Source organism: Squalius cephalus (assembly GCF_949319135.1).
Source record: "Squalius cephalus genome assembly, chromosome: 9".
Taxonomy (NCBI): Eukaryota; Metazoa; Chordata; class Actinopteri; order Cypriniformes; family Leuciscidae; genus Squalius; species Squalius cephalus.
The window spans coordinates 6,850,821-6,878,806 of record NC_137130.1 but is presented as its reverse complement, the minus strand read 5'-3'; the positions used below and the strand labels follow the sequence as shown (position 1 = coordinate 6,878,806).

Below are 27,986 nucleotides of genomic sequence, written 5' to 3'. Positions count from 1 at the left end.
ACTGTTACAACAGTAGACAGCTACTGTTGTTTGTTGTTGTCATGGACACCTGTAGCCTTTGACGACCGCCTACGTTCCGCGCAAGCGCAGAATCAGCACAGTGGAGGATTGTGGGATAGAAAGCTATCGCCACGGCAACAGCAGAGTTTAGCGAGCGGAAATCTGCTGCTAGTAGAACAGTAACGGCGATTAATTACTAAAGAAACATCTTTCACACAAAAAATACTGGTTTAGTTTGTTGCCATGAACGAATCAGTAGCCAAAAAGACCCAGGAGGCTCTGGGAAAAGTGATCAAAAAGCCTCCTCTGACAGAAAAACTGCTCAGCAAACCGCCGTTTCGATACCTGCACGATATCTTCAGTGAGGTGAGTTGCTAAAAATATGAATATTATTGTGACATAAGTGCTGTTTTAGTTCCCTCACTATCTACATATTCACATTTACACGGTCCAAATCCTGCTTATAGATCTCAACGTGCTAGCCTGCTAATGTAGCCTGCGCATAGTCTTCAAAATATGTCAGATAAATCATAGTAATGTTAGCAGTAACGTTAGATCAGTCTGATGGTGTAAACATCTCATATTAGCTTTAATATTTGAACGCCCAGAGCTTTGTATTAGTTTCAGCGTTAAGTTTATGTTTGTGTTTTGATGGTGGTGAGCAAGCTAATAGATTATTAATAACAATAACTGTTTAAAACAATGTCAGCAATATCATCTTTCTTTTAAAATCAGTTTTACTTTACTGTTATTACATACTCAAGCTCTGGTTGAGCTGATTATCTTGTTACTAGGCATTGCTCTGTCCACATGGTTATGCAAACAAAACTCAAGGGTCCACACAACATCATGAATGCAGATGATCTTGACATATTCATGAGATATCATAACACAGAGATGTACTTCTATAGATGGATCTGGATCTGGAACCAAATTGTGGTGATGATTTTGTATTAGGAGTGTAATATAGATACCATATTTAGTAAATGAAATGATATGCCCCCAATAAATGGCAGCAATTGCCAACAAACACCATCATCCAACGGTTGTTCATTAGAAGTAAGTATGAGTGCCCTGTTACATGCCATGCACACTGAATTAAAATAGCAAATCAGAAATATGTGTATTTTAAAAATAATTAAATTGTATTTAGAAGTAATTTAATTGTCATGTCATTTTATTTATTTTTGTTTGATTTGGTTTTATTTAATACATATATATATATAGTATATATAATATATTATATATAGATGTAACATTTAGTTGATCAAATGATATAAGCTACTTTTCCTGTGAGTATAATTGTTGTACTGATGTACTGGTGGTGTAATAGAGGGTATGCGTGTGACGTCACCGTCGGCCGGAGTGACTGTGGTTACGCCCACTGAGTGGCAAAAAGACTGAGCGGCAGCATTGGTTTTCAGCGTGAATGATGCGAAAAACACATCTAAAACGGGAAAGAGCTTTGCGATTGACTGGATAAATAGATTTGACAAGAAATCGGAGGTATATTTTTACAGACTGACGAAAGTTACATAACAGAGAAGCAAATGGATCACTGCAATTCATAGAAACAATTGGACAGCAGGCAACGAAACGTGGATTTGCAGTTGCCATTTTGTGTCAATATGCTGAATTGGATAAAATCATACCCTATTTATTGTATTGTAATTGAGTCGACAACTCATCAATTAAATCTTTACCATTGTATATTCTGCATAATTGGATATAATAAACACTGACAAGACAAGGCAAGGCAAGTTTATTTATATCACATTTCATACACTATGGCAATTCAAAGTGCTTTACAGAAAGGAATTAAAATAATCACAAAATAAAAGCTATACAAGTTTTATGGCTGGACGATATCGATATGCAGTATATACCATTGATATAAGTGATCACTTGGATTTAGACCTACCTTTATTGTGTTCACAACAAAAATTTGCTTTATGTATTTCCCCGGCGTCGAAATCAGGCATATATATAAATGTCAGGAAACATGATTCCTGGCTGGATGTTAATATCCATACAAGTTGTAAGGAACACTATATCGAGTCCAACCTTTAGTTTAAACTGATAATCGTTAGTTTTACTCGTGTTTTCACAGTTTCCCGATTAAATCCATTTTATTTTATTAAATCATGCAGCAGCTCTTTTGCCACTCAGTCCGGCTGAGGCGGCGTGTTCCGGCCGGAAAGTGGCGTTAGTGCAATCCCTCTTTAGTATCGCTGGGTGCTGTTCTGTAGAGACACACTAAATTGGTCGAATACAATGTTAGTCAATCTCTATTGACACACCTACTTATTTTTATTACAGCTGTTTTTCAATTTTTAGAACAATAGGCCTAGTAAAGTTGTAAACTATAAAATAAATAACATATTACATTATTACCAAAATATGGTAAACAAATCAATCTATCTTATATTTGATCTTCAGATCCACACACTGTTAATTCTATCAAGTAACTTCATGAGGGGAATTCTAGGGCCCTGTTTTCACGTTGTATTAAAATGCGTTTTGGTTGATCGGATCACAAGGAGACGAGGGAGACACATACCCGTTTACACCTGGTGTTTTAAACCGTCTCTTTTGTCCACTTTCAACCACTTCTGTCCTGATTTCTTCGAGGGGAGAGTCGATGTGTGGGCTTTTCAGATCTTTCAATCTAATTGACAAAATAAGCTCACGCAATTTACATATGAACACGACCAGAGAAAACATTAGTTTCTGCTCTGACAGCCGCAAGACCACGCCAAACACGGTGAATGAGTGTTAGGAACCAGGAATGGTGAGAGAACATTGTACTTGGTACGTTTTTTGTCTTCAAATCAAACTTGGGTCTCCAGCCAACAAAGTATAAATCCCGTCTGGCTATTGTGCTTTCCGTAATGTTTACGCATTAGGTCAGTAGGTGTCGAGTAGGCAGTGTGTTGCGGCTGTTCAAACACATTTGATCACATGAGCGTCTACACTACTAAAGCAATTTGGTCGAAAGCATTTTTGACTACCTCTGGAAGTGGACAAGCTCAAAACGTTTTAGACCCTATTTACACCTGTATCTAGACGGTGTTAGGTAAAGGCCTAGAGGACAGTTAAGGATAAAGTGGGTGTATTTGTATCCAGAGATAGGCCTGTGGGTTGTAAGCTCAGCTAAAATTAGCTAGACAGATAGAATCACCCTAAAGGTCACATCATCCGCTACTGTATGCATCAGGGTTGCCAGGTCTGCACAACAAAACCCACTCAATTGCTAATCAAATCTAGCCCAATCACGGCCAAAAATAGCTCCAGGGCCGGGGGTGGTGGTGGTGTTCGCTTCAACCTGCGTGGCAACAGTGTAAAAGTAGCCCAATTGGGATGCATTCTCTCTTCATACCATTGCTTGTCATAGTATAATGTAGTATTTTGTAAATTGTTTCTCCGTCATTATATGTTTTCATTAATGTGAACAATTTACAAAAGTATTAACTTTCTTCCAAAACCTAGTGAGCTGCTTGTGTAGCGCTTTGAGTTGCTGTCTATGAGAGTGTTCCAAATCAATGACTTATGAGGTTCTAATTCAGACAGTAGACAATAACAGCAGCTTACTAGGTTTTGAAACAGAGTGTATGTCTTTAAATCTTTGAATTATGAACCTGGTTTTAATCTTTTGTTTACCCATTTATTTTAGGTAATACGCACCACAGGCTTTATGAAAGGACTTTATGGAGAAGCAGAGATGAAGTCAGACAATGTGAAGGTAAAACACCAATAAGAATGTGTCCACTTTTAAAGGAATGTTTAGGTGCACTGTTTTCGTAAGCTATATTTGGTTGGATCGTCTTTGTCCCAGTGGTGTTGTGTTTGACATACTACCATTCAAAAATTTGGGGTGATTTTGTTTTTTGAAAGAAATGAATGCTTTTATTCAGCAAGGATGCATTACATTGATCAAAAGTGACTTTTATACAATACATAATGTTACAGAAGACACAGTGTCACAGTTTCCACACAAAAAATATTAAGGTGCACAACTGTTTTAAACATTGATAATAAAAAGATTATTTTATTGAGCATCATATAGGCATATACTATAAAAACAATATAGGCATATATTATAATGATTTCTAAAGGTGACACTGAAGACTGGAGTAATGGTTTTTAAAAATTCTGTTTTGTCATCACAGGATTAAATAACATTTTATAATATATTAAAATATATGTTAAATTGTAATACTATTTTACAATATTGTTTCTGTATTTTTAATCAAATAAATGCAGCCTTGGTGAGCATAAAAGACTCTTACCAAAAATCTTACCAACTCCCAACTTTTTAACTTGAATCATATTTGTCAAATCCTAATGTTAAATCCAGCACCTTTAAAAGCCAATTAACACCGCATCAACAGACGGCGACAGACGTACGTCACTTCTCAGACATTCCACGACCCGTCACACAGGGATTGAACATGTTCATTCAGAGAAAACGAGCTTGACAAAAAAACTCCAACAGATGTCGACACACTGATCTGACAAAACCCGAGAGTGTCCATTGCGGTGTGAATTGGCCTTAAGAGGAATTTTAGGCTTTATATTTGTGCATATGTATATGTGCAAACCAGACACTTATTCTTGCTCATTCCAGTACTACTTTAAATCATATGACAGTTATATGTTCCTCGCAGTCGCTAATTAATCCACCTACTCAGCAGTGTTACAACTGACTTGTCTATCTCTATCAGTCTGATCTCCTGCCTCATTAAGTGTTCTTGGATTCTATAGACCTTATGTAGCTCCGCCCCTTTTCAGCGCTGCGCTCATTGTCTTTTGACTTCCGGTCTGTATTTTCACAGCGTTTTGCGTGTTTATTAATGAACGGCTCGTTTTAAAATCTTCCCGGTCGATTTACATTTGTTTAGTCATCTGCTTTAAACATTACAGTCCTCATGATAACTTTCGTTAACTTTACATTAAGTAAATCCACTTAAAAAGCTAATTACTCCTGGACAGAAATGCCATATAAATATACAGAGCGACCGCAAAACGGAAGTTAAAAGACAATTTTCCAAAGATGGCGGCGCCCTTGTTTCTCTGGCGCATAAGGTCTATAGCCGCAGTATCTCAGACTGTGTTTTCTTGCTGTTCAGGTGTTAACATTGATCATATAACTGAGTGTAACTCAAGACGCTCCATTTAATTAGCGTGCCAAAGTTCCATGTCGTGGTGATCCATGAGGTGTGATAAACCTACCTGTTAAAAGCTTGGTGCCTTTAACTAGCTTTACTTGGATCAGTATCACTGTGACCCTGTTAGAGAGGCAGGTGAGCTTACCACATCACTCTGTGTGCAAAGTGAGGAGTTCACGTCTGATCCTTCTCCAAATGCCGGTCAGTCTAAAAGAGCTGTGGCCTTTGATGTCCCAGCATGCATAATAAATGATCTCCCCACACCCGTGTGAAGCAGTCCAGCCCTACGGTATACCATGACATTATAATGTTTTGATAGCGCCACAGTTTTAACACTTTTCAGGGGAATCTACTGACAGATAGCAACTTCTAGCTGTCTATTAACTGGGATAGAAGAAAGTATTTTAACACGGAAAAAAATTACACTGAAAATAAAACTATTTAGAATTGTTTTGCTTCGCATTATGATATTTTCATGACAATTTGTGAATATATATATATATATATATATATATATATATATGTATATGTATATGTATATATATATATAATTTTATATATATATATATATATATATATATATATATATTGAAATATATATGTATATATATATATATATATATATATATATATATATATATATATATATATATATATTGAAATATATATGTATGACACACACATATACAGGAACTGAAAACATTGCAATTATATAATTTATAATTTTTGCACTTTTATATTGCCTTTCTGACAACATAGATTTCTTACTAATTCATGCTGATTTAAAAAAAAAAGAAAAAAAAAATCATTGTATAATGTTAATGAGAAGCAAATAAGTCTCACCATTGAGAATAATGGAAATTCTCAAAATATTCAGTATCTGAACCAAATGAAAATATAGGTAAAACTTGCTTAATTTCATAATGCACAAAATCTTAATGGTTCTTTGTTAATCTTAATCGGGCTTTGTTTTATGCAAAATATATTTCTTTATTTTGTCTTGAAATGTAAATGGCGTAACCATGTTTTCATGAAATTCGCCCTGTTCACTGATTAGCCTTGAGAAACATTTTGACCGCATGGATATTGTGTGGCCTGTAGTTGGATATTAAATGCTGCTGAATGTGTAAAATCATAACAGATTAAATCAGCATACAGGTTGTTCTGCCGCTGGGGCCTCATTAGGAACTTCATGAAGTATGAAATAATTAAATGGCAATATGGACAGTTGCACTTCATCATAACCAGCAAAGCAGAAATACAGAAAAAGAGGATTTAATGGAGTGGACGGACGCATTATCAAGCTGTCGGTGATGATGTATGTACTGTTTTGTTTAAAGCATCAGGATAACTTTAGGTTCTTTGTGTACAGTGCAATTAAGTCTAAGCCTAAAGTAACTAAGCTAAAATTTTCATTTCATTGAATTAGGAAAAAAAAAAAAGTTATTATTTTCTTCAACATTTAATCAGGGATCCTATACAAATATTCTGTCAGAAAGTGTGGCACGCATGTTTTATGAAGTGTTTACAGAATGAGACCGACACCACAGATGATTCACATGATAATAAGATAAAGTTACAGATCAGTTTTTGATTTTCGATCTCAAATCTTTCAAAATGTATAGATTTCTAAATGTATAAGATTATTTACATTTACTTGAATAAGTTTAAATAGTCCAATTATGATCAGCATTAGAATGTTTATTAATGCTATTAGTGAAAGTAAATTATTGTTTTTATAATGAGTGTCCCTGGATTGGCTAGTTATTTGGCTAGGCTATCTAGTTTCTAGATAGGTGACCCTGGGTCTGTAAAGGCTGAAAACCCAAGCCCTGTCCAATGTGTATTTTCTGCACCATTGGTTGCCCCAAACAAATTGCAATCTGTTTGTTGAATTGCCCCAACTGTGCTAGCAATGACAACCTTGGCTTATCCAGTGGAGTGTGTGTTTTGGGACTACATGTTTAAACAATAGAAGACTGGGGCTGTGTTTAAAAACAGACAAACATTATGCTTTCAGTTCTGTTTCACCTTCTCATTTCTCTTCATGTACCCTGCAGGACAAAGACTCAAAAATTGCGTTCCTCCAGAAGGCCATCGATGTGGTGATGCTAGTCAGTGGAGAGCCCTTAGCTGCCAAACCTGCTCGGATCGTAGCCGGACACGAACCAGAGAAAACCAACGAGCTGCTGCAGGCCATTGCTAAATGCTGTCTCAACAAGGTCAGTCCTGCCATTAAAGACCACTCAGCTACTGTGCTTCTGTCCTGCAGGATTCGCTCAAAGCCATTTAACTAGTGAATGACTCAAGACTAATATGTCCAAGCAGGGGGTAATTTATACATGTATTCATTTAATTGCACCCTTGAGCTTTTCTGAAGGTTAAGGAGCGATGGAACATTGCCATCAGCATTATCAGGGGAACCCACTGATGCCTGCAGGGCGAAGAGCAGGTGAACGTGAACAATGGGCTAAATGACCGTTCTTCTGCTCTACAGCACACTGGGATATTTTATACATGTCTTTGACCTCATGTTGCTCTAGGATGACTGTAGGTAACTTTGAATGGAAACTTCAGGTGAAATTGGTGATGTTGTGAAGGGGATAGTTAACCCAAAAATGAAAATTGTGTCATCATTTACCAATTTCTTTTTTCTGTGGAACCCCTAAGGATGTATTTTGGGTAAAATTTTGTTTCCTATGTAATAACAAGGGGCTGACAAGCCCTTCCAAGAGAGAAAGAAATCCCCATAAAAGTATCATATAGTAGTCCATATGTGTAACTGTGCACTATATTCCAAGCCTATGATAATTATTATAGCTTTTTGTGAGAAACGAACTGAAAGTTATTCTTTCCTTTCCTTTCCTTTCCTTTCCTTTCCTTTCCTTTCCTTTCCTTTCCTTTCCTTTCCTTTCCTTTCCTTTCCTTTCCTTTCCTTTCCTTCCCTTCCCTTCCCTTCCCTTCCCTTCCCTTCCCTTCCCTTCCCTTCCCTTTCCTTTCCTTTCCTTTCCTTTCCTTTCCTTTCCTTTCCTTTCCTTTCCTTTCCTTCCCTTCCCTTCCCTTCCCTTCCCTTCCCTTCCCTTCCCTTCCCTTCCCTTCCCTTCCCTTCCCTTCCCTTCCCTTCCCTTCCCTTCCGTCAAGTTTGTGTACATTCAACTTCTTTTATGCCAATTTTTTTTTATTAACCCTTAAATATAGGTATCAAACTTCACTGTGTAACTCATTCCACATTCTTTGTGCTATGTATGGACATACATTATACCCAAACTGAGCGGTTTGTTGAGGAGATCTGCTGTTCATTTTCAATTACACAGTTTTTCAGCAGGTGGATAATAAAATTAAATAAATTGTGCGAAAAAAATAATCCCATAGACTTGCGTTGAAGAAGCGACAGTTGAACTGTACAACACTTTGATCACCCACAATACTAGTTTTGTATTAAGCACCATGCACATGTTTCTTAAGAATTGTTTGTCAATTACTCACCCTCATGTTGTTCCAAATATGGATGAGCATATTGCAAAGGCAAAAATAATGTAAACACGTGAAAGTCTTCACCCGAGATGCGGCCCCGAAAAACCCCTTCAAGGCTTTTTATACTAACCTATTTTTTGGGCCGCCTTCAAATTATTGGCTGTCATTATAGTATAGCTAATTCCCTTATAAGGTAATACCTGGGACTTATCCTAGTCCCTCTATTAGCATAAGCTTGCAAAAGCACATATTCAAGTTATCTATTATTTTTTTCACACTTATTCTATGCAGCACGTACATCAAAAGCTTTATATGGTAAATTCCTCTATCATAGCCCTTTTGACCTTTCTCTAACTTCACACATTTTCTATGTCTGAAGTAAAAGACGTTCAAAGTTCCCTTTAACAGTACATGTGATTTTAACACCCCTACACACATACATTACACTTCTAACAATGACCCTTAAGTTTGCAGGCCAAGCTCGAACTAGGCTTTAAGTAATTCGAGCCGCCCTGCAACTTCAACACATCCTCATTTGAACATTTTATTTCATTTTCAACCATAAAACTGTTTGCGATGTGTATTATCTTCCTATTTAATCCCTCGGCTTGTCTGACATTTTTTATTAACTGTTGTGCATGATGAATCAGTTCGTCTCGAGGGAGTTGAGCTTTAGTGGAAGATCTTTGCCAGCGCCTTTCTCTCCTTCTCCGTCTTGCGAGCTCTTTTTGCGTTGTCCCTCTGGAGGTGTTCAACTATAAGATCGTCCATAAAAATCTCAACTTTTTCTGTGACATTAACATTTCTTATTTCTGTCTCATCTTCATCTGTTACATTCAATGCATTCATGCAGTTTTTAATATATACAATCTCTGGGGAGTTTTCAGAAGGTTTTTCAGAAGATGATTTTTCAGAAAAATTAATCTGTTGTTCTACAATATTTATTACAACTTCCATAGTAGGAAAAAATACTATGGAAGTCAATGGCTACCATCAACTGAAATTGGTCTAAGAGCATGCAGAGTGTTGCTTGGGACTTGTGTTCATTATGTTAAGTTGTTGTTAAACAGCGTATCCTGTCCTTGTTCTAGCTCTCCAGTGACGAGGCTGTTAAGCGGGTGTTAGCAGGAGACAAGCTGGATCAGAAGGGGAAGCCCAGCACCTCCAGATCCCAGGACAAGGAGAACAGAGAGGGCATGGAGCGCCACCGAGACCGAGAGGTGAGACCCGCTTGACGCTTTGACCCAGTGACATTTTCAGCCAAACCAGAATTTTCTGTTGTCATAAATCACAATTTATTCCTCAACTTGTCCGTCTTGGGTGTTTCTGTTATGTCTTTTTCTTTCACTCGTTAATTCTGGAATTATAATAACACTTTGCATTTGGGTCCTGATGAAGCTGTAAGGGTTATTTTAGCATTAATGACCAGTTTACTATACATTATCCCTTACTTGTTTTGTTTATTGCTATGAAAGTGAAAATCTGATGTTGTCTCTGGCGCTGTTGTTCAGGAGAGGAATGGCATTAAGGAGAGCAGCGGAAGCAGAGAGCAGAAAAATCCAGATCAACCGAAAGATCCCGAGAGCAAGAGGGATGACAAGGACCGCCGAAAAGATGCAGAGAGGTCTGACAAGGGGCGCGAAAGAGACCGGACAAAAGACAGAGACAAGGACAAGAGCCGGGATCGGGAGAAAGACAAGGCCAGAGAGAAGGAACGTGAGCGAGAGAAGGAGAAGGACCGCAACAAGGACAAGGAGAAGGAGCGAGATAAAGAAAGGGATAAGAAAAGAGAACGGGAATCTCACAAAGACAGAGATAGAGAACGAGACAAGGAGAGAGATCGTGAGCGTGAGAAACGAAGGGAGAGAGAAAAAGAGAAAGAGGAGAAGCTGAAGGACAGAGGCGATAGAAAGGTTTGCTCACCAGATTTTAAGACTCTGTAGCTTTTTTTGCACGCCAGCCACAGTGGCAGACGAATGACCAATTTTACCAGCCTTTTTTTTTGTCTAATTCAAATATATAAAGTAACTCTTGCTCTTAAAATCCCAATTAAAACTAGAAATACAGTTTTAGGATTGTGAAAATTTTAACAAAGAAAAGTGATGAAATAATTAAATGTATATTATAAAAATTTTATTATATATTATTACATTTAAATATTTCTAGACCTCAAAGCAAATTTATGTGCTTTTATCCTTGTGAATAACTCTTTCTCTGCTTTTAATCCACTATAACAATTTGACCTTTTCCATAGATAAAGGCAGCAGAGATCAGCAAGTTAAAGCCTAACCCAGAGATCACAAGTAAAACACATGAAGCTGAAGCAGAAGAGGTAAGATTGATCACTGGCTCACAATCCTGTGCTTTATTCTGCTTACGCACTTTACGTTTGTTCTGTAGGAATGGGTCGTCAGTGAGGCTTGTTGACGTAATGTTCCTCATAGTTCTTTATTCTTTTCTTTGTTCCTCTGAATTGGAGGCTGAGGGCGGTGAACTGGAGGTACGAGTCTGTTGTGATGTCAGTTAATTGCTTCGTGGCGGAATAATAGGTGTTTTGCATAGTTAGAATTGCACAAATACAGTCTTGGTGGCACAAGGATTGTCTTATCAGGCCTCGACAATTAGGATTTTTTCTGCTGCCCAGGTTGAGCCATTAGTTAAGAATTTTCTCTGGTCCTGAGGCAAAAGTTTGGGGTTGGTAAGATTTTTTAAATGTTTTTGAAAGAAGTCTCTCATACTCACCAAGGCTGCATTTATTTGATCAAAAATCCAGTACAAACAGTAATATTGTGAAATATCATTACAATTTAAAACTGATTTCAATTGATATTGATTTTCTATTAAAACTGATTTTATTTATTTTTTTATCTAATTTATTCCTGTGATCAAACCTGAATTTTCAGCATCATTACTCCAGTCTTCAGTGTCACATGATCCTTTAGAAATCATTCTAATATGCTCATTTGATGCTCAAGAAACATTTCTTGCTTAATATTTGTGTGTAATACATTTTCTTTTAACAGTCAAAAGTCACTTTTGATCAATTTAATGCATTCTTGTTGAATAAAAGTATTGATTTTGTTTGAAAAAATATCTTACTGATCCCAGACTTTTAAATGGTAGTGTATATGAAAAGCAAGTATGTATATAAAATAAAATAAATGAACGTTTCTTTTGAAGATTTTTTTTTTAATAAGTTCAATAATTTTCTTAAATTGTGGCAAAATGCTAAATAAATACAAGTACATTTGTATTTACACATAGATTGCTGGAAATAACAAAAATAAACAATGCATCACATGCTTTTAAGTTTGTTTTTAAAGGGATAGATCACCCAAAAAGGAAAATTTGCTGTTATTTTACTCACCGTTAGGCCATCCAAGATGTAGGTGTCATTTTTGTTTTTCTTCAGTAGAAATGTAAAGAAGATTTTTAGCTGATCCCGTAGTACTTGTTGATTCATGTAATGCAAGTTGATGGCTACTGTCACTTTGAGAGTAAATTAAAACAAACATATTACAGGCAAAACAAAATGAATACCTGTGGCTCCTGGTGATACATTGAGGTCTTATGAAGTGAAACGATCGGTTTGTGCAAGAAACTAAACATTATTTACAACATTATTACCTGTAATCAACAGCCTGGGTAAACGGTCCTGAGCACATTCATGGAAGTCTTGAGCACAAGCTTCCTCTCGCATTATGACGTAGAGCACTGACGCTGTTTGTATACAACAGAGAGGGAGGACACATGTGCCTATCTTGGATGCTGAAACCTATATAAAAGGTTTTTTTTTAAATTAAGATTACGTTTGCTTGCGCAAACAGATACCCAACGTTTGAGCTCACACACATGTCATTATGCGACAGGAAGCTCGCTCTTGCATTACCAAGGACCGTGGTTTCAACTAAAAATCCAAAATGGCCTGAGGGATGAGTAAATTAACCTCAAATTTTCCGCCATGTTGCTCCACGTCTATGTGTCTTTGCAGCTTCTGTAGCTTCTCATTTGGAGTAGTGAGCTTTTATTGTTTTGGCTAGTGGTGCAGCTGTTTAAAGCAAGTGTACTGTATAAACGTAAATGTGAAAGTCTTAAGGATCTCTGTTCCGTTTTGTTTTGTCTTCATTCAGCCTACAGATTTCTCTGAAATCCAGGTAATTTCTCTTTGTCCCAAGTGAATCTGTTTCTGCCTATGATAATGTTATATGTCTGCAACAACAGCCCAGAAGATTTTTGTCTTAGAGGGTTTGTAAAGAAAGAAGGCTCAGGTGATCTTGAGTGATATCTGTTTTTCCTCATTCCTTTCAGCCTGAGAGTCCCTCCCGGATGCCAAGGCCCTCATCGGCTAAAGGACAGAGGCGGTGGCCCAAAACAAGAGGTCAAGGTACTAAACATGTCTTCCTTAACAGACCCTATTAATTATTGATGTGCAGTGCATTGACGTTTTGATGCATATCCAACTTGATCTGTTTAGTTGTTTCGAGTCTGCACGCATGAAATCAAATTTTTACAAACCCAGTCTAAACAAACTGATTAATGTAGGATTATTAACACTGTCACAGCCTTAGAATGTTTAACACCATTATGAAAATCACAGCAGCACATCAGATGTTGTTTTATGTGATTCATCTTAAGTTATAACATAAATTGTGTATCTCTGTTGCAGATGAGACTGACAGCGAAGGAGGTGAGTGTTGTTTTATTTCGTGAATACCTGTTACCAAGGTTCAAAACTAACTTTTTGCCACACCCAATAATAGAAATAATACGTTTAATTTATATAGCGCTTTTCCCGAGCTCAGATAGCTTTACAATCAGAAACAAAAATACATCAGAAACAAGGCCAAATACAAGAAACTATACAGTACTGCTCATTAAAATATTTGTATATTTTTCACTCGGACTATGCATTTAATGTGCATAGAGTAAAAATGAAGTTACCAGATTAGTCCCTTATGGAGTGAGTACACCAAGCAACCTGCGTCAAACTGCATCTCGAATGCAACAGAGCTCAAACCAGTGCAAACTCTAGGACCACAAACGGGAACACTCGATGCACGCCACAATCACAAAAACCAATCACGAGAGTTCGTTAGGTTGAAGCCCATTTTATGAGCGTGTGAAACATTGAGAAGCATTCTTTTTAAACAAGACAAATCCAAAACAAACATACAGCCCCGGTGTGAAGCTGCAGCCAAACTCGTACAGCATACTCACACTGTAAGTCTAAAAAATAAAAAACTACACTACCTGCCAATGGCCGATGACTTCAGAAAAGTACTGGCCAGCAAATTATTGTTATTATTGTTTTTATTATTATTATACAACTTATTAAAAAAAATTGAGAAGATGGTTGCTGCATGTTGCGTTTTGAAAAACACATTATAAGCTACTCAAATGCAAAACTTCTGCAGAGAGAGTTTGTGGGGAGCAGCTTTCACTGCAAACCGAGCTGCTCCGAATCATAGGAAACACCAGATCATAAACTGCTCATGTGTCAAATATATTTATATAGTCATAGAAAGGAAATTAAAACAGCTAAATACTTATTGTTAATTCAGAATTTTGACTTAATAAATTAATTTTGACTAGTGCTGTCAAATCGATGAATCTCATCTAACATAAAACTTTGTGTTCATAAAATATATACCGGTATGTGCATATATATATATAATTGTATTAATATACAGTGTGTGTGTATGTGTATATGTATGTGTGTGTGTGTGTTTACATGCATATATAAACACAAACTTTTATGTTAGATGCGATTAATCTCAATTAATCGTTTTGACAGCTCTAATTTTGACCCTTTCTGTAAATATCCACAAAAAACATTCTTCCAGAAGCAGACATCACTTCACCAGAGAACCCAGTCCCCATTGAGAATGGAGAACCAAAGGATTCTGTGCCACCTCAGACAACATACAGGTTTGTTCTTTCTTTCTTTCTTTCTTTCTTTCTTTCTTTCTTTCTTTCTTTCTTTCTTTCTTTCTTTCTTTCTTTCTTTCTTTCTTTCTTTCTTTCTTTCTTTCTTTCTTTCTTTCTTTCTTTCTTTCTTTCTTTCTTTCTTTCTTAATAAGTGCTAATGATCACATAAGTGTATTGATTTAAAAAGAAAAGAAAAGGCTAAATTTTCATCCAAGTGATAACAAAGTAACCCAGTGTGATAATGTGCTGAGGGGATTGTGGGTAAATGGAGTGTATCATGTATGTTCCCATGAGAGATTGTCTGGCAGTGGAAGTCACTGATGCAAATCCCCTACTTTCACTGCACTGTACCGCAAGATCAAACCACAAGATAGGTATCACTCTCATCCAGATCATTACTCTTGTTCTCAGGACTATTTCTGTAAGCATTTAGCCATATAGGAACTTGCCGTTTACTTGAACTCCCCACGCATAGTCACATGCGTACCTTACAAAAAGTGCTTGTGTATTTAATGTGAACATATTTATTCTTCTTTTGTTTGCAATGTTTGTGAGTAGAAGATTACCACGGCCCAGCAGTGCTCGACCGGCTGCCCCCCGCATCAAACGACAGGAGAGCTACACTGATGTGACCCCAGCAGAGAGGTGAGAGATCTTTCTCATCAGGCTCTTAGTTTCACACTTTATATTAAAGGGTTAGTTCACCTAAAAATGAAAATTCTGTCAGTAATTACTCACCCTCATGTTGTTCCAACCCTGTAAGACTTTTGTTCATCTTCAGAACACAAATTAAGATATTTTTAATGAAATCTGAGAGCTTCTAGGTAATCGATATCTGCCATCCCAGAAAAGTTAGTAAAGACATTGTTAAAATAGTCCAAGTGACTACAGTGGCTCAACCTTAAGTTTATCAAGCGATGAGAATACTTTTTGTGCGCAAAAACCCCCAAAATAACGACTTTATTCAACTATTCATTTTCTTCTGTGCGGGCCTCTGACGTGAGTTCACGAGAGCGCCAAGACGCATGCGCGAGAACTTAATTTGTGTTCCGAAGATGAACGAAAGTCTTACAGGGTTGGAACAACATGAGGGTGAGTGATTACTGACAGAATTTTCATTTTTGGGTGAACTAACACTTTAACGAAGTAAGCCACAAGTGATGATGCACTGATACATACACTGATTTTACCACCGGTAGGGGGTTCTTACTTGAAATACCCTCTTAATATTTTGTGATAGGGATATATGCTACCTTGTAAAAGTTTTGAGGCGATACATGTTTTTCAAAGAAGTTTTTTTTAAGCTCATCAAGGCTGCATTTATTAGATACAGTAAAAGCAGTAATATTGTGAAATACTATTACAATTTAAAAGAACGTATCTATTTTAATATATTTCAAAACGTAATTTATTATTGTGATGGCAAAGATGCATTTTCATCAGCCATTACTCCAGTCTTCAGTATGGAAGATTATTTCAGCCACAGAATAAAAGAGAAAAAATTTAATTGTGAGTGTATGTATCTCACAATTCTGACTTGTTTTCTCGCAATTCTGAGTTTCTCACAATTCTGAGTAAATTGACTTTTTTAGGTTTAAACTCGCAATTGTGAGTTATAAAGTCTGAATTATGAGATATATATAAGAAATTCTGAGTTGTGAGATGAAAGTTGAATTTAAGCATGACTGGGTTTTCTCAGGCTGGGCAGTGGCAAGACCCCCGCAACGGTCATTTTGGACGACAAGAAGCTCTCTGAAGATGAGGATGAGGAAGATGGGCATTTTGTAGTGGAGGAGGCAGTTCCGCCTCCCCCTGACATACCGGAAATGGAGGTAGTGAAGGCAAGCTTTCTATATGCATGTAGTATTTCAGTAAAAAATCAGCATGCATCAGACTCAATTTGCTTTTTTTATTACAGCGTAATTCACTTGAACTGCAAGGGGATGACAAACATGGTAAGCCATGTCCAATAATACAAATAAAAATTCAAAAATGATTCATTGTTGTGAATTAACCCTTTAAAGACACACTTGAGAAACAAATATATATGCAAAAAGCATAAACGATTGAATGGTTTTCATTTGTTCATAGGTGGGCTTGTGAAAAAAATCCTGGAGACAAAAAAAGACTATGAATCATCTCCATCCACAAAGTCAAAAGAACAGGTATGACATGGTTTTAAGCTCCTGGTTGTTCCCGTTAATACCACTAGGTGGCGGTGCTATTCCATCTTACACTGTCCATGTTTCGTTGTTTTTTTTTACAACAAAATTCCAGTAACATGAGTAAATGCATTTCAAAATCTCTTCATCAAGGGAATAAGCATTTTTTGTGCTCTAAACAATACTTCAGGGATGTGTCTGTCTCTCTTTTTATTTCCAAAGCCTGACCCAGTGCACTGTCAGTTTACTAAAGAAAGCAACTTTGCAAATGGAGTGGAGAAATGTAATTGCAGTCCCTCAGAGGCATTGAAGTGTTATTCTGTTCCACCGAGCTTAAATAATTAGGGTAAAATAAGCATGATGGCTCCGTACTTGCTGTTTAGATATTTTTGTGGTTAACATTGTTAACAATTGTGGCCTGTTTGTTTGTGAATTTTGTTGGGTTTGGTTACTGCATTACAGATTGAAAACCAGGCTGTGCTGGTGACTTTTTATAAGCTTGCTTGTGATTTGTTTTAAGGTTAAAACTTTTTGGGGGATTTTATCTGAAGTTTCAGTGTGGTTCAGGCTATGCAGTTTTCTGTTCTAGCCATAACATTTGTGGAAAGATTTTTCAGGACAAGTAGAAAATCATTTGCCAATCTAAAGTGGTTCTTCATCAATGTCTTTCCAAATTTTTAGCTTGCTTTGGGCTAGGGGTGGTCGATATTGCAAAAATAACATACCACGTTTCTTTTTCATGTTGTATTTAAAGACTATTTGTAAGTCACTGAGCAGTGCAGCCAAAATGTTTTGTCTTATACTAATAAAAAAAATGACAGACCATTTAGGCCAAAGTAAGGGTGGGCAATACGATCAACATCTTATTATTATTTTATCTTTGTTATTAAAAATAAGAACAAAGGTGCAAATAATAAGACAAATACAATATGAGATTGCTTATTAGGCTACCATAAGACCACTTTAGGACCTAATGCACAGATCTAATAAACTACTGACACGCATTTACTTAAGATATAAACTACTGTATTTATGTAATCCTTTAGTGAATTTGAGTTTAAAGTCCCCCTGTGGTGAAAATCAAGTTTTCAATGTTGTTCATATGTCTCTGTGGGGTTTTTAATATGCTTTAAGACAAACCATGTGCAAATTCATAAGTCAACACCATTGCTGAGTATTTTCTCCTTAAAACTGCAGTGAACCAAAGACAGGCTCAAAAATGCAGTTTGAAATCGCTGGCGTTTCTGACGACACAAACTACCTTGTAACCAATCACGTCAACGTGTGATCCTCTGAGCTGGTGTGAGTGGAGGCGGGGCTAATTTGCATAGTCATAGAACCGTGTATACTAAATGAGGCAAGGGTGTAGTTACATTCAAGCAATTTTAAGGCGTGAAGAAATTCTTTTTCAAGGAAAAAAAAAAAACGTTTAAATGTGTCATTTTAGTGATCAAAGATGAGTTTTAAGGGATAAAAGTATTGACTACAGGGGGATTTTAAGCGCAATAAGATGCGGAAGAAAACTTCAGTATTCGCATGTTGTGTGACAGGCTTTTAGTGTGTGTGCGCTTCGAGTGTGCGAATAAAAATTTTAACTGGCAAGGCTTTAAAAGGCATGCAAATAATAAACTTTCATGATGGTAAAGAACTGCAATGTCGCGTGAGTGTAACCCCTCCGCTGCCTTACTAACATGTGATGTGAATTTACGTCGCGTTGTACAGTTTGTTGGGACGGTGATGCCAGAACTGCAACCGATTGAATCTGCTTGAATGTGATCTCTCTTCAAAGGCAGATCATGGAGACATTAATCGTTCACAATCTAAAATCGTGATATCGCACATCCCTTCTTTGGGCGGTTTGTGAGCCAGGGAAGATGGGAACAATGTGAATTGAGTGTTGAAGTAATCCTGTCCGTGCCCTGGTGGAAAGGGTGGTCTGTCCTGGGTGGTCCACACTTGCCGGAATGTACGCTCCGGTCTATCTGTCCGTCACTGGCTGTAGGCCCTGATGGATGCAACGTTTTGTGATGGCCTTCATGCAGAACCCTCACCCCTTCACCCTGACTTCCCACCTTAGTCACATGTGAGTTGGCAGTAGGGACAAATAGAGATGTTGGGAATTGTAAGGAATTTTGGCTCTGTTTCAGATTTCATACAACAGTTCTGGTTCTTTAATAATTCTTTAATTTAGGTTTTTTAATTTAATGATTCTTTTCGAGGACGAAAGAATACAAACTTTATTTCATACTTTTCCTCAGCTAGAACCTAAATAGCTATAATAAAACCTTTTTTTATTTCTTTTTCAGCTTACATTCATTGTCATTCAAAAGTTTGCCTACAGTTATTTTTTCTCTAAAAGAAATTAACACTTCTATTTAGCAATGGTGCATAAAATCGATTAAAAGGGACAGTAAAGATATTTATAATGTTACAGAAGATTTCTATTTCAAATAAATGCTGTTCTTTTGAACTTTTTATTCACTTTAAATTCAGTTTTTGTTTCCACAAAAATAATAAGCAGCACAACTGTTTTCAACATTGATAATATGTTTTTTGTTTCTGCTGAAAAATTCAGCTCTGCCATCAATGGAACACATAACATTATATATATATATATTATATATTATATATATATTTTATACAGTGAGCATAATATGTTCCTTTCAGAAACATTATAAATTCTTACTGACCCCAAATTATTATTTCTTCTCCATGTAATGAAAGTAAATTACGACTTTGATGTCAAACCTGAACTGGAGTTCCCATTACCTTTCCTTGCATGAAAAAGAGTGGTCAATACATTCTTCAACGTTTACAGATTTGGAAAGACATGAGGGTAAGTAAATTATCACAAAAGTTTCATTTAATTCATTTGGTTACAGTCCTCAATGAACAGACGTGAGCTCTGTGTGCTTTGCCGGCGGCGAGATCTGGTTTGGTGTTCAAACTCAACCGCACACAGTAAGCTGCTCCCAGCTGGCCCTTACAGCGAGCGCTTCTCCCTCCTGTGTTCTTGATTTCAAAACAATCAGACTGGATTTCCTTTCAATCCCAAATAATTAAATTAGATTTCCCCCCATCAGACGCAGGCCAACTCCGCGCTGGAACCTGAGCGCTGCATGGCGCGCTCCCCTAATTGACTTAATTTAGCCTCATCATCTTTCTAAATTCTTTGTCTTAATTGCGGGGCATGAAATGGGCGTGCGTTTTTTGGGGTAGTACATGTTAACTGGCACTCCGCACCTCTCCTGTCTAGTCAGCTGTATGAAAAAGAAACCTGTAATGACTTCCTTCCTGACTTGAAAGGGGGCTGAAGGTCAACGCAATAAAGCGGCTGCTCTCCTGTAATCACGGTGTAGCATCCAGGGTTAAAAATGTAAATATTGAGCTTCCTTATCCTCCTCAACAGGTTTGAAGTTACAGCACTCATAAATCACTTCACAAATATGAGCTTTCGCTCTCAGATCTCTCCATGATTTTGAGTTTACGGTGATCCCCACATCAAGTACGGATGACTTAATCTCTTCGGAATGACCACAGAATTTAGAGTTTTGACTATTAGTAATTCCGAAGGTGAAACAGAGCCAATGACTCATTCTGTGGCTTTATTAGCTTGAGCTTTCCGTTCCGCTTCGTAAGTGAAGATTTAGCTCGCCGGGGTGGACAGAACTTCATTTATCAAGATCTGCTAGACGTAATATTTTTCATTTGACTGAAACAACAGGCCGGATGCAATATTATGATGGGCCATTTCCTATCACGGTGCGTTTTGCTGAAGAATTTGCCGTACATTTTGCAGCTGACCTCTGTTGTGACCTTCCAGATCACGTGTATATTATTGTAAGATATTTCTTGTGGGGCGTCTTTTTTGTTTTGAGAGTATTGGCCCCTGACAGCAGCTGCGTTTTCATAAGCATTTTTTTCCCTCTTCCCTTTCCCCTCTTTTGCGCAATCAAATTAGCCTGATGAAGGTTTGCAATGTATAAATAAACCCCATGGCACACAAATGGATGGCTGTTGAGTGAACACCACACCAGCTTGTGCTCTGCCGAACGGGCAAGAAAATAAATAGTCATCCCTTCAAGCCTGTGTCTTTGTAAACATCTACCTTTTTTGTTGGATAGGTAAAGGAAATGACTCTTGTGGCATTCCTCAACGTTTTGCCCTCATCGAGAGACGATTGACATCCCCGTGGAATGATCCAAAGGTTACGTTGAAATGCCACGATTCAAGTCTCTGACGTCTGATTGCATAATTGGTTGCATTTTAGCCTATCATTTCAGTCTTTCCACTCTCTGGTTCTCATAAGTCGAACTGTCATACACAGTGGTTCTGTGGTGTTCTGCTTAGCACGCAAGTGCAGGATGGTGATCTCAGCGGTGACCCCCACGGGGACGAACTGACCCTTCCATCCTGTGTATACCACTCCGCCTCTCTGCACTTCACTTCATCCCAGCTATTTTTATGATGTTGCTGGACGGGGCCCATGTTTTCCCCAAGGAGGAAACCCCTAAACATTGCTAAACAATTAATCTTTCGCCTTTGAGTCCTTGTTGGACCCACCATGGAGCAATATACCAGTAGCAAGCTGTCTAAAAAGGACTTTGCTATTGAAGCCACTGTCCATGTTAAACTCTTTCACCGTGTAGTTTAAATAAAATCCTCTGTAAAGAATAATGCATTTTTGGTCATTTTAACTGCTTATGCATACTCAAAAGAAATGCAACAGCATCTCACTGCTTTTTAGCATCCCAAGCCAAATTTTTTAAGAAAGCAAGTAGTTCTGATCTATAAGTGAAATATGTTAAAGTGTACAGCCGATTCATTGACTTTAGCCAGTCAGAATGCAAAGTACAACCCAAAATGCTATTTAAAAAAAAAAATATGATCGATCATACCTGATCATACCTCCCCTCCTGAAAACTAATCTGAAAACGTTCCCAATGCAAACTAGGGGTGAGCGTTATACAGGGTAAAACGAGAAACTGGTAGAAATGTGTTAACCGGTATACATATTTCGTGTATCGTTTCTATTGCAGTTATGTCAGTGTTTGCTGCAATGATGACTCAGCACCAGTATAAAAAATCATGTTTACCAGATTAGTGAATGTAATTTTGCAGTCGGAATACGTAGTGATAAAGACTGTGCACGTCCTTCTATTAAGTTGTCCTGTCCTCACGAGCTGCACACAAAAACAAACAAAATGCCAGTGTTGTCCAATTCGCAAACAAATGACTTTTTTTAATGATTATTTTCACTCAAGTTACTGTTTTGAATCAGTCTGACAAATAACTCACTGAATTCATCAGAGCAGTTACGCAAACATCTGACTCTCACCGAACCGCTAGATATCCTTACTTTCACTGATGTCCGTTTCAAAATGAAGCAATTTTTGTGTACTTGTGTGAAAATGTACTTAATTTGTGACTGGTTGTGTGGAACTGATCCTCCACTAAGTTTGGCTGTCATGTTTACATGTAGCCTACCTGTCTGTGCCTGTTCTGTCTTTAAGTACTTTAACTGGAAGAAAAATGTGCGTATTTGTTAATTATAAATGTTTGCTTATATCGCCCACCCCAATGCAAATGTTCACATCTTGAAGATAAAGTTTTTGACACTAGAAGTAGCAAACTAAACTGCAGTTTTGGGGACGGGACTGCATGTCTGTCCAAACAGTGATAGACGAGGGGAGTGTTTGCCATTTTTTTTCCCCATTTCTGTTTGATGCTGCTAGTGGTGAATAAATTACTCGCTTCATATTTAAAGTTTGTCATACTTGTCCTAACAGAAAAAAAACTGTTCTCATTTGCAAGCCCAGTTTATCTCACGAATCGCGTTTGAACTCAAAGTTTCAGATCCACAGAACCGTGACGCAGCAAAGTGAATGCTTCTCAAGTTCATCATTCTCAGGAGGATTGCAATTCTGTGATTTTCTTTGCCAGAGCTCTCATTTGAAAGAGTGCTGCTCTGCTTTATTTTGTAGTTTTTCATTAGCACTCTATTAATCATGCATTTTGCATGCATTGCTTCATTAAGCAAATTGGGCTTGCAGCTGAAGGCTTAGATCCACATAGCGGGGTAATGAGGCATCCCGATGCAAGAGGCTTCGGCCCAATGCATCAGCGTCTCTGGAAGCCACCTGACCCAGGCACACCGACTCCACGTCCCGCTTGTGTCACTGTTCGAGATAATGGGAAAACCTGTCCTCAGCTGCCTCGCGCAAAACAAATATTTTTCTTGGGTCCGACTGAAGAGAGGGGAAAACGAGAGCCCCTATAAACGATTGATTTATGTCCTCTGAGACAGAAAGCCTGAGTTTTTCTTTTCTTTTCGACTGAGGGGTGAGGTGCAGGAGGACGGCAAACAGAGCGAATCTGGCCTGGCCTTCGCGCTCCACGAACAGTGAGCCGAATGTGCTCGCCGGTGTTTGTGTAGAGGGGGTGTTTAAGGGCCAGAGAAACCACCCACATTGCAGACAACTATTAGACATTTCAATCTGAACGCACTTGTAAACCACAGAGAGAGAGAGAGAGAGAGAGGGGTGGGATGAATTTAGTCTTTCTTCTCAGACGTTTGTTACGAGTCCTAGAGAAAAGCAACACAGTTAACCTTTGAAGTGTTTGCAATATAGTTACCGGACTCTGTAAAGTTTTAACAATAAACTTTTGGTTTCAAAACTTGGATGATTAGAGACCGGCTCTTTATGAAAATATTTTCAGATTTCAAATCTTAATAGCGTTTGACCCACTGTTTATCTATCTAGTACTATGTGATAATTGTATTTATATTACATTGGTCTATATGAATTATTTGAAATGTATACAATAATATGAATTTTAAACCAAATTATATATATGTGTGTGTGTGTGTGTGTGTGTGTGTGTGTGTGTGTGTGTGTGTGTGTGTGTGTGTGTGTGTGTGTGTGTGTGTGTGTGTGTGTGTGTGTGTGTGTGTGAAAACAGATTATATATTGATTATAGGGTTATGAATTGATCCATTGAATTGCATAAGACTTACCAACACTAACACCATTTTGGCTTCTGAAGTTTAAGTCACAGATGTTATTAAACCACCTGTCTTAACACTCTCATTCTCACAAATCGAGAGAGAGAGAGAGAGAGAGAGAGGGATTGTGAAACTGGTGTAATGACGCTTAATTGCCAGATAAAAAGCTAGTTAAAATCAGCAAGATATTTTCAGTATTGCTTAGTTGTATATTGCCAGTAAAATCATTGCAAATATATTGTAAATATATCCATTATATCTATCTCTATAGCTCTTGTGTATTTTGATAAGGAAGTTTCTGGTAATTGTATTGTCATGTAGCTCAGGTTTGACATGTTCTGCCTTGGAAAGGAAGATGTTAGTGTTTGTGGCCATAATGGCATGAATTGCTTGAGCAGTTCAGCTTGAAACAAGGTAAATGTGAAGTAGTTGTTACCAAATACTGTTGTAAAATAACTTCGCTGCCATTGCCTGTTACTAAAATAAACAAAGTCATGCCTTGCATGAGGGTGTGTGTGTGTCTGAGTGGGACGGAGGCAGTAAGAGTAAAGCCTGTTTGGCCTAGTGCCACACACAGCCTGTGGCCCCAGCTGAGTAAATAGACACAGGCCCCGTGTGCCAGGGGGGCCTTCTTGTGCTTGGCTGAAGGGTGACTGGGGCACACCAGGACCCCCCAACCACACCGCATACAGAGGAGGCCTTCAGTAACCACTCACTCACATTATGGATCCCATGTCTCTTTCGTTTTGATCTTTATATACATTGCAAGGTTTGTATAATTCCTGCCTTGAAATTCTAAACATTTGTAGCCTTGACATTGAAAACCCACTAAATGCAGACTTCTCCCTGGTGCTTTTCCCCCCCAAAAGTATATTGTTGGTAGGTATAGATTTCCTCTAACCTCATTCATCTACAGCATAAATCTGAAGTGCTCCCTCGTGGGAGTGACTTCCCACTAGTCATTTTTCAGCTGTAAGCTTAATTTACACAGTCGCTTGAGAATCAGAGGAAGCGAGTGGCCATTAACAGCCCAGACGACTCAACTCTTAAGGGGACAGTTCACCCACAAATGAACATTTCATCATCATTCATTCACCATCATGTCATTCCAAGCCTGTATTTCATTTGTGGAGTGTAAAATAATTTTGTGAAGAACATTTTTACTGTTTGTGTCCATACAATGAAGGTCAATGGGGTCCAAAACATTGGAACCCAGTTACTTTCATTGTATGAACAGAAAGCACAGAGACATTTTTAAAAATATCTTCTTTTGTGTTCTATAGAAGAAAAAAGGTCGTACAGGTTTGGAATGACATTAGGGCAAGTATATGACGCTCATCCAAATGCAAAGCCAGGTATACAAAAGATAATTGTCGTCTTGTGTTATATGTCGTCTTACAGCATGCTGACAACGGATTAAAGTGAAATGCATTGAGATTTCAGTAAAAAGTCGGGAGGTGTGACATTGTTTTGAGACGGCTATTGTTGATCTGTTTCCTATGGTTCCATCTCTCTCTGCAGGATCGGACTCTGGTGTCGGAGGTGTCTCGTAAGAAAGAACGAGAACTGGTGGCGAAGGAGATTGAGCGCTTGCGTTCGTCCATACAAACGGTGTGCCGTAGCGCTCTGCCCCTGGGCAAAATCATGGACTACATTCAGGAGGATATGGACTCCATGCAGAATGAATTGCAGACTTGGCGCAAAGAGAACAAGGAGAACGCACAGGCTCTGTTACAGGAACAAAGGTGCACATTCATATTAGCTATGTGAACTGCCTTGTTGTCTTCTGCCTACGTAAGCAGCATCCTAACTAAAGTGATTGATTTGGAACGCTCTGCATAAGCAGAATCTCAGTTGTCATTCAAATAAATGCTCCTCATGCAATCGCACAGGAGTTGACTTAAAATTGATTTCAAGTTGAGCTAAAAGCCAGTGTTCTAATAAGCATAAAAGTAGTCCATTTTGACTTTGATTATATTTATTAAACGATTTTGTTCAATAAATGTTTTGTTTTTTTTACTTTACAATTTACTTTACAATTTTAGCATATTTTGTATTTATTTTATAAAAAAAAAAAAAATGGCCACTTTTTGAGTGGCCATTAACATATATATACATATATACAAAATATTTGTATTTTTGTTTAATGGCCACTCGCTTCCTCTGATTCTCTATATATATATATATATATATATATATATATATTGCAAAATTGGCCATCCTATTGGTTACCGCCATTACGTACAAATAATTATTGTCACGATCAGCTATAATAACTCTCAATCAATGCATCTCAATCTTTATCATGATTGAGATATCCAAACGCTTTGATAGTCTCGTTCTTCTGTGTTAAACCATTTCTCTGTCTATGTCTCAGAATCACGGACACCGTTGTGGAACCTCTGAAGTCCGAACTCGCTGAACTGGAGCAGTTAATCAAAGACCAACAGGACAAGATCTGCGCAGTCAAGTCCAACATCCTGAAGAACGAGGAGAAGATCCAGAAGATGGTATCCAGCATCACTTTCTCCTCACAAACATGAATATCAACACATCCTAAATGATAGCTGAAGCACTGAGCAGTGGTGAGAGCTCCTGTTAATAGGCCTGATGTCTTGAGCCGGCACTGGAGAGACTTCAGAAGGTCAGGAATCGCCCTCCTCAAACCCCCTTCAAGTAAGGTGCCTTCTGTAAGACCCAGGATCTGTTTGCGGTGGTCCACACTCGCACGTCTGCAGTAGATTTGCACTTGTCACTTACTTGAGAGATAAATGTGTGGTCACCATAGTGATGTGTCCTTTTTTTTTTAAATGATCTCCATATTCTCTTGGGAAAGCAGACTGACTGGATAATTTTATTTTTATTTCGTTTTTCCATTCAGACTGACAGGCTTGTCTCACGATGATAAAATATGATTAAAATTGGCAATGATATATGATTATATATTTGTATGTATATACCACATGTGTGCATAGACACAGTTCATACACACATATATAATTTAGTAAGCAATAAAGATGACCTTTAGAATTGCCAAAAATTGGAGAGACACTACACACGCACCTCTGCACTTTGACCAATGAGACCATCATACAGCACATCATTTACCTGTACACATTAAAAACCTCTCAAGTAGCTTAATGTAAGTTTTAAGAAATGATATGAGATGGCATGAATGTGTTTTAAGTCAATTCATTGTGTAAGTCAAGAAATGTACCCTGATCAAATGTACTTGTGTATATTTCAAATTCATATAAATAATGGAAAATGTTCAACTGATATTTCATTTAAAAAAAAGAAGAAAAACACTTAACTTGCTGAAACACTTTTTAGAGGGCTGTTGAGAGTTTTCTACTGCAATCTGAGATCCATGAAGCAATTATTGCATTGAAAATTTCTATTTTGATATAGAAGTGTGTGCAAAACTGTGTTAGATGAAGCAATAACAGGTCGGATCTGTCGAAGTTGATCAGCTGGTCAAGCACAACATGTCACACTTTATGGATACTGTGGTGACCATGCAACGGCAAACTTTAATATACAGATTATACACTACGTCAGTATTATCAGCTGAACACTATGTCACAAAATACTGTTTGCTATTTATTAAAATCAACTTAAACGTCGATAAATTATCAGTTACTTTGTAAAAGAGCCGACCATATACACTGTAAACGATTTTTACCACATCCATACTTTTTGCTGTACATTTTGTGTATATGTTGTTTGTATCATAGTTCACAAATGAATATTAATTTTGTAGTGAAGTCTAATAAACAGTTACATTTCTGTTAAAAGTGTGAATTGTGACCGATTTACAGTGCATACAGTTTGGAAAATGTCTTGTTTGTGCCATGTTGGTGCCAAACAGGAATGCAAGTTGTTTAAGAGGACATAACATGGGAAAGGAATACAGCACAGCATGTTATGTTAAACAGAACACACTATGCAATGAGAAAGATTCAAATATCATGAGATTGCATGTTTTTATTCAGAATAAAAGCAGATATTTTGCATTTAAGTCCAATTTTATATACATATCACAATTTCAAAAGTTGGGGTCAGTAAGAATTTAAAATGTGATTAAAAGAAGTCTATTATGCTGCCTTTATTTGACCAAAAATACAGTAAAAACGGTTATATCGTGAAAAATTATTACAATTTCAAATAGATATTTTCTATTTGAATATATTTTAAAATGTAATTCCTGTGATGCAAAGCTGGATTTTCATCATCATTATTACACCA

The 27,986-nt window shown here is 37.5% G+C and overlaps 1 protein-coding gene across 3 annotated transcripts; it reads left to right on the top strand.

The window, feature by feature from the left end:
• The first annotated feature begins 82 nt into the window (after positions 1-82).
• traf3ip1 (TNF receptor-associated factor 3 interacting protein 1) lies at positions 83-27,753 on the top strand. Of its 3 annotated transcripts, none has more exons than XM_079880508.1 (17): positions 83-366; positions 3,674-3,742; positions 7,229-7,390; positions 9,734-9,862; positions 10,154-10,555; positions 10,897-10,974; positions 11,122-11,142; positions 12,773-12,796; positions 12,951-13,026; positions 13,309-13,329; positions 14,489-14,570; positions 15,129-15,215; positions 16,270-16,402; positions 16,489-16,525; positions 16,662-16,735; positions 25,260-25,483; positions 26,116-27,753. In XM_079880508.1, the coding sequence occupies exons 1-17, from the start codon at positions 244-246 to the stop codon at positions 26,279-26,281; spliced, it is 1,908 nt and encodes a 635-aa protein (XP_079736634.1). In that variant the 5' UTR covers positions 83-243; the 3' UTR covers positions 26,282-27,753. The 3 variants fall into 3 exon arrangements, with proteins under 3 accessions (XP_079736634.1, XP_079736633.1, XP_079736635.1); XM_079880507.1 differs by having other exon boundaries at positions 14,486-14,570; XM_079880509.1 differs by lacking the exons at positions 11,122-11,142; positions 12,773-12,796 and having other exon boundaries at positions 14,486-14,570.
• The last annotated feature ends 233 nt before the right edge of the window (positions 27,754-27,986 follow it).

What these genes read in the sequence shown, in the direction of transcription:
- traf3ip1 (XM_079880507.1), top strand. Translation starts at nt 244, where the DNA reads ATGAACGAATCAGTAGCCAAAAAGACCCAGGAGGCTCTGGGAAAAGTG. An exon ending in AGCGCCACCGAGACCGAGAG is followed by an intron (nt 9,863 to 10,153) that starts GTGAGACCCGCT and finishes GCTGTTGTTCAG; the next exon opens with GAGAGGAATGGCATTAAGGA. An exon ending in GCTCTGTTACAGGAACAAAG is followed by an intron (nt 25,484 to 26,115) that starts GTGCACATTCAT and finishes TCTATGTCTCAG; the next exon opens with AATCACGGACACCGTTGTGG.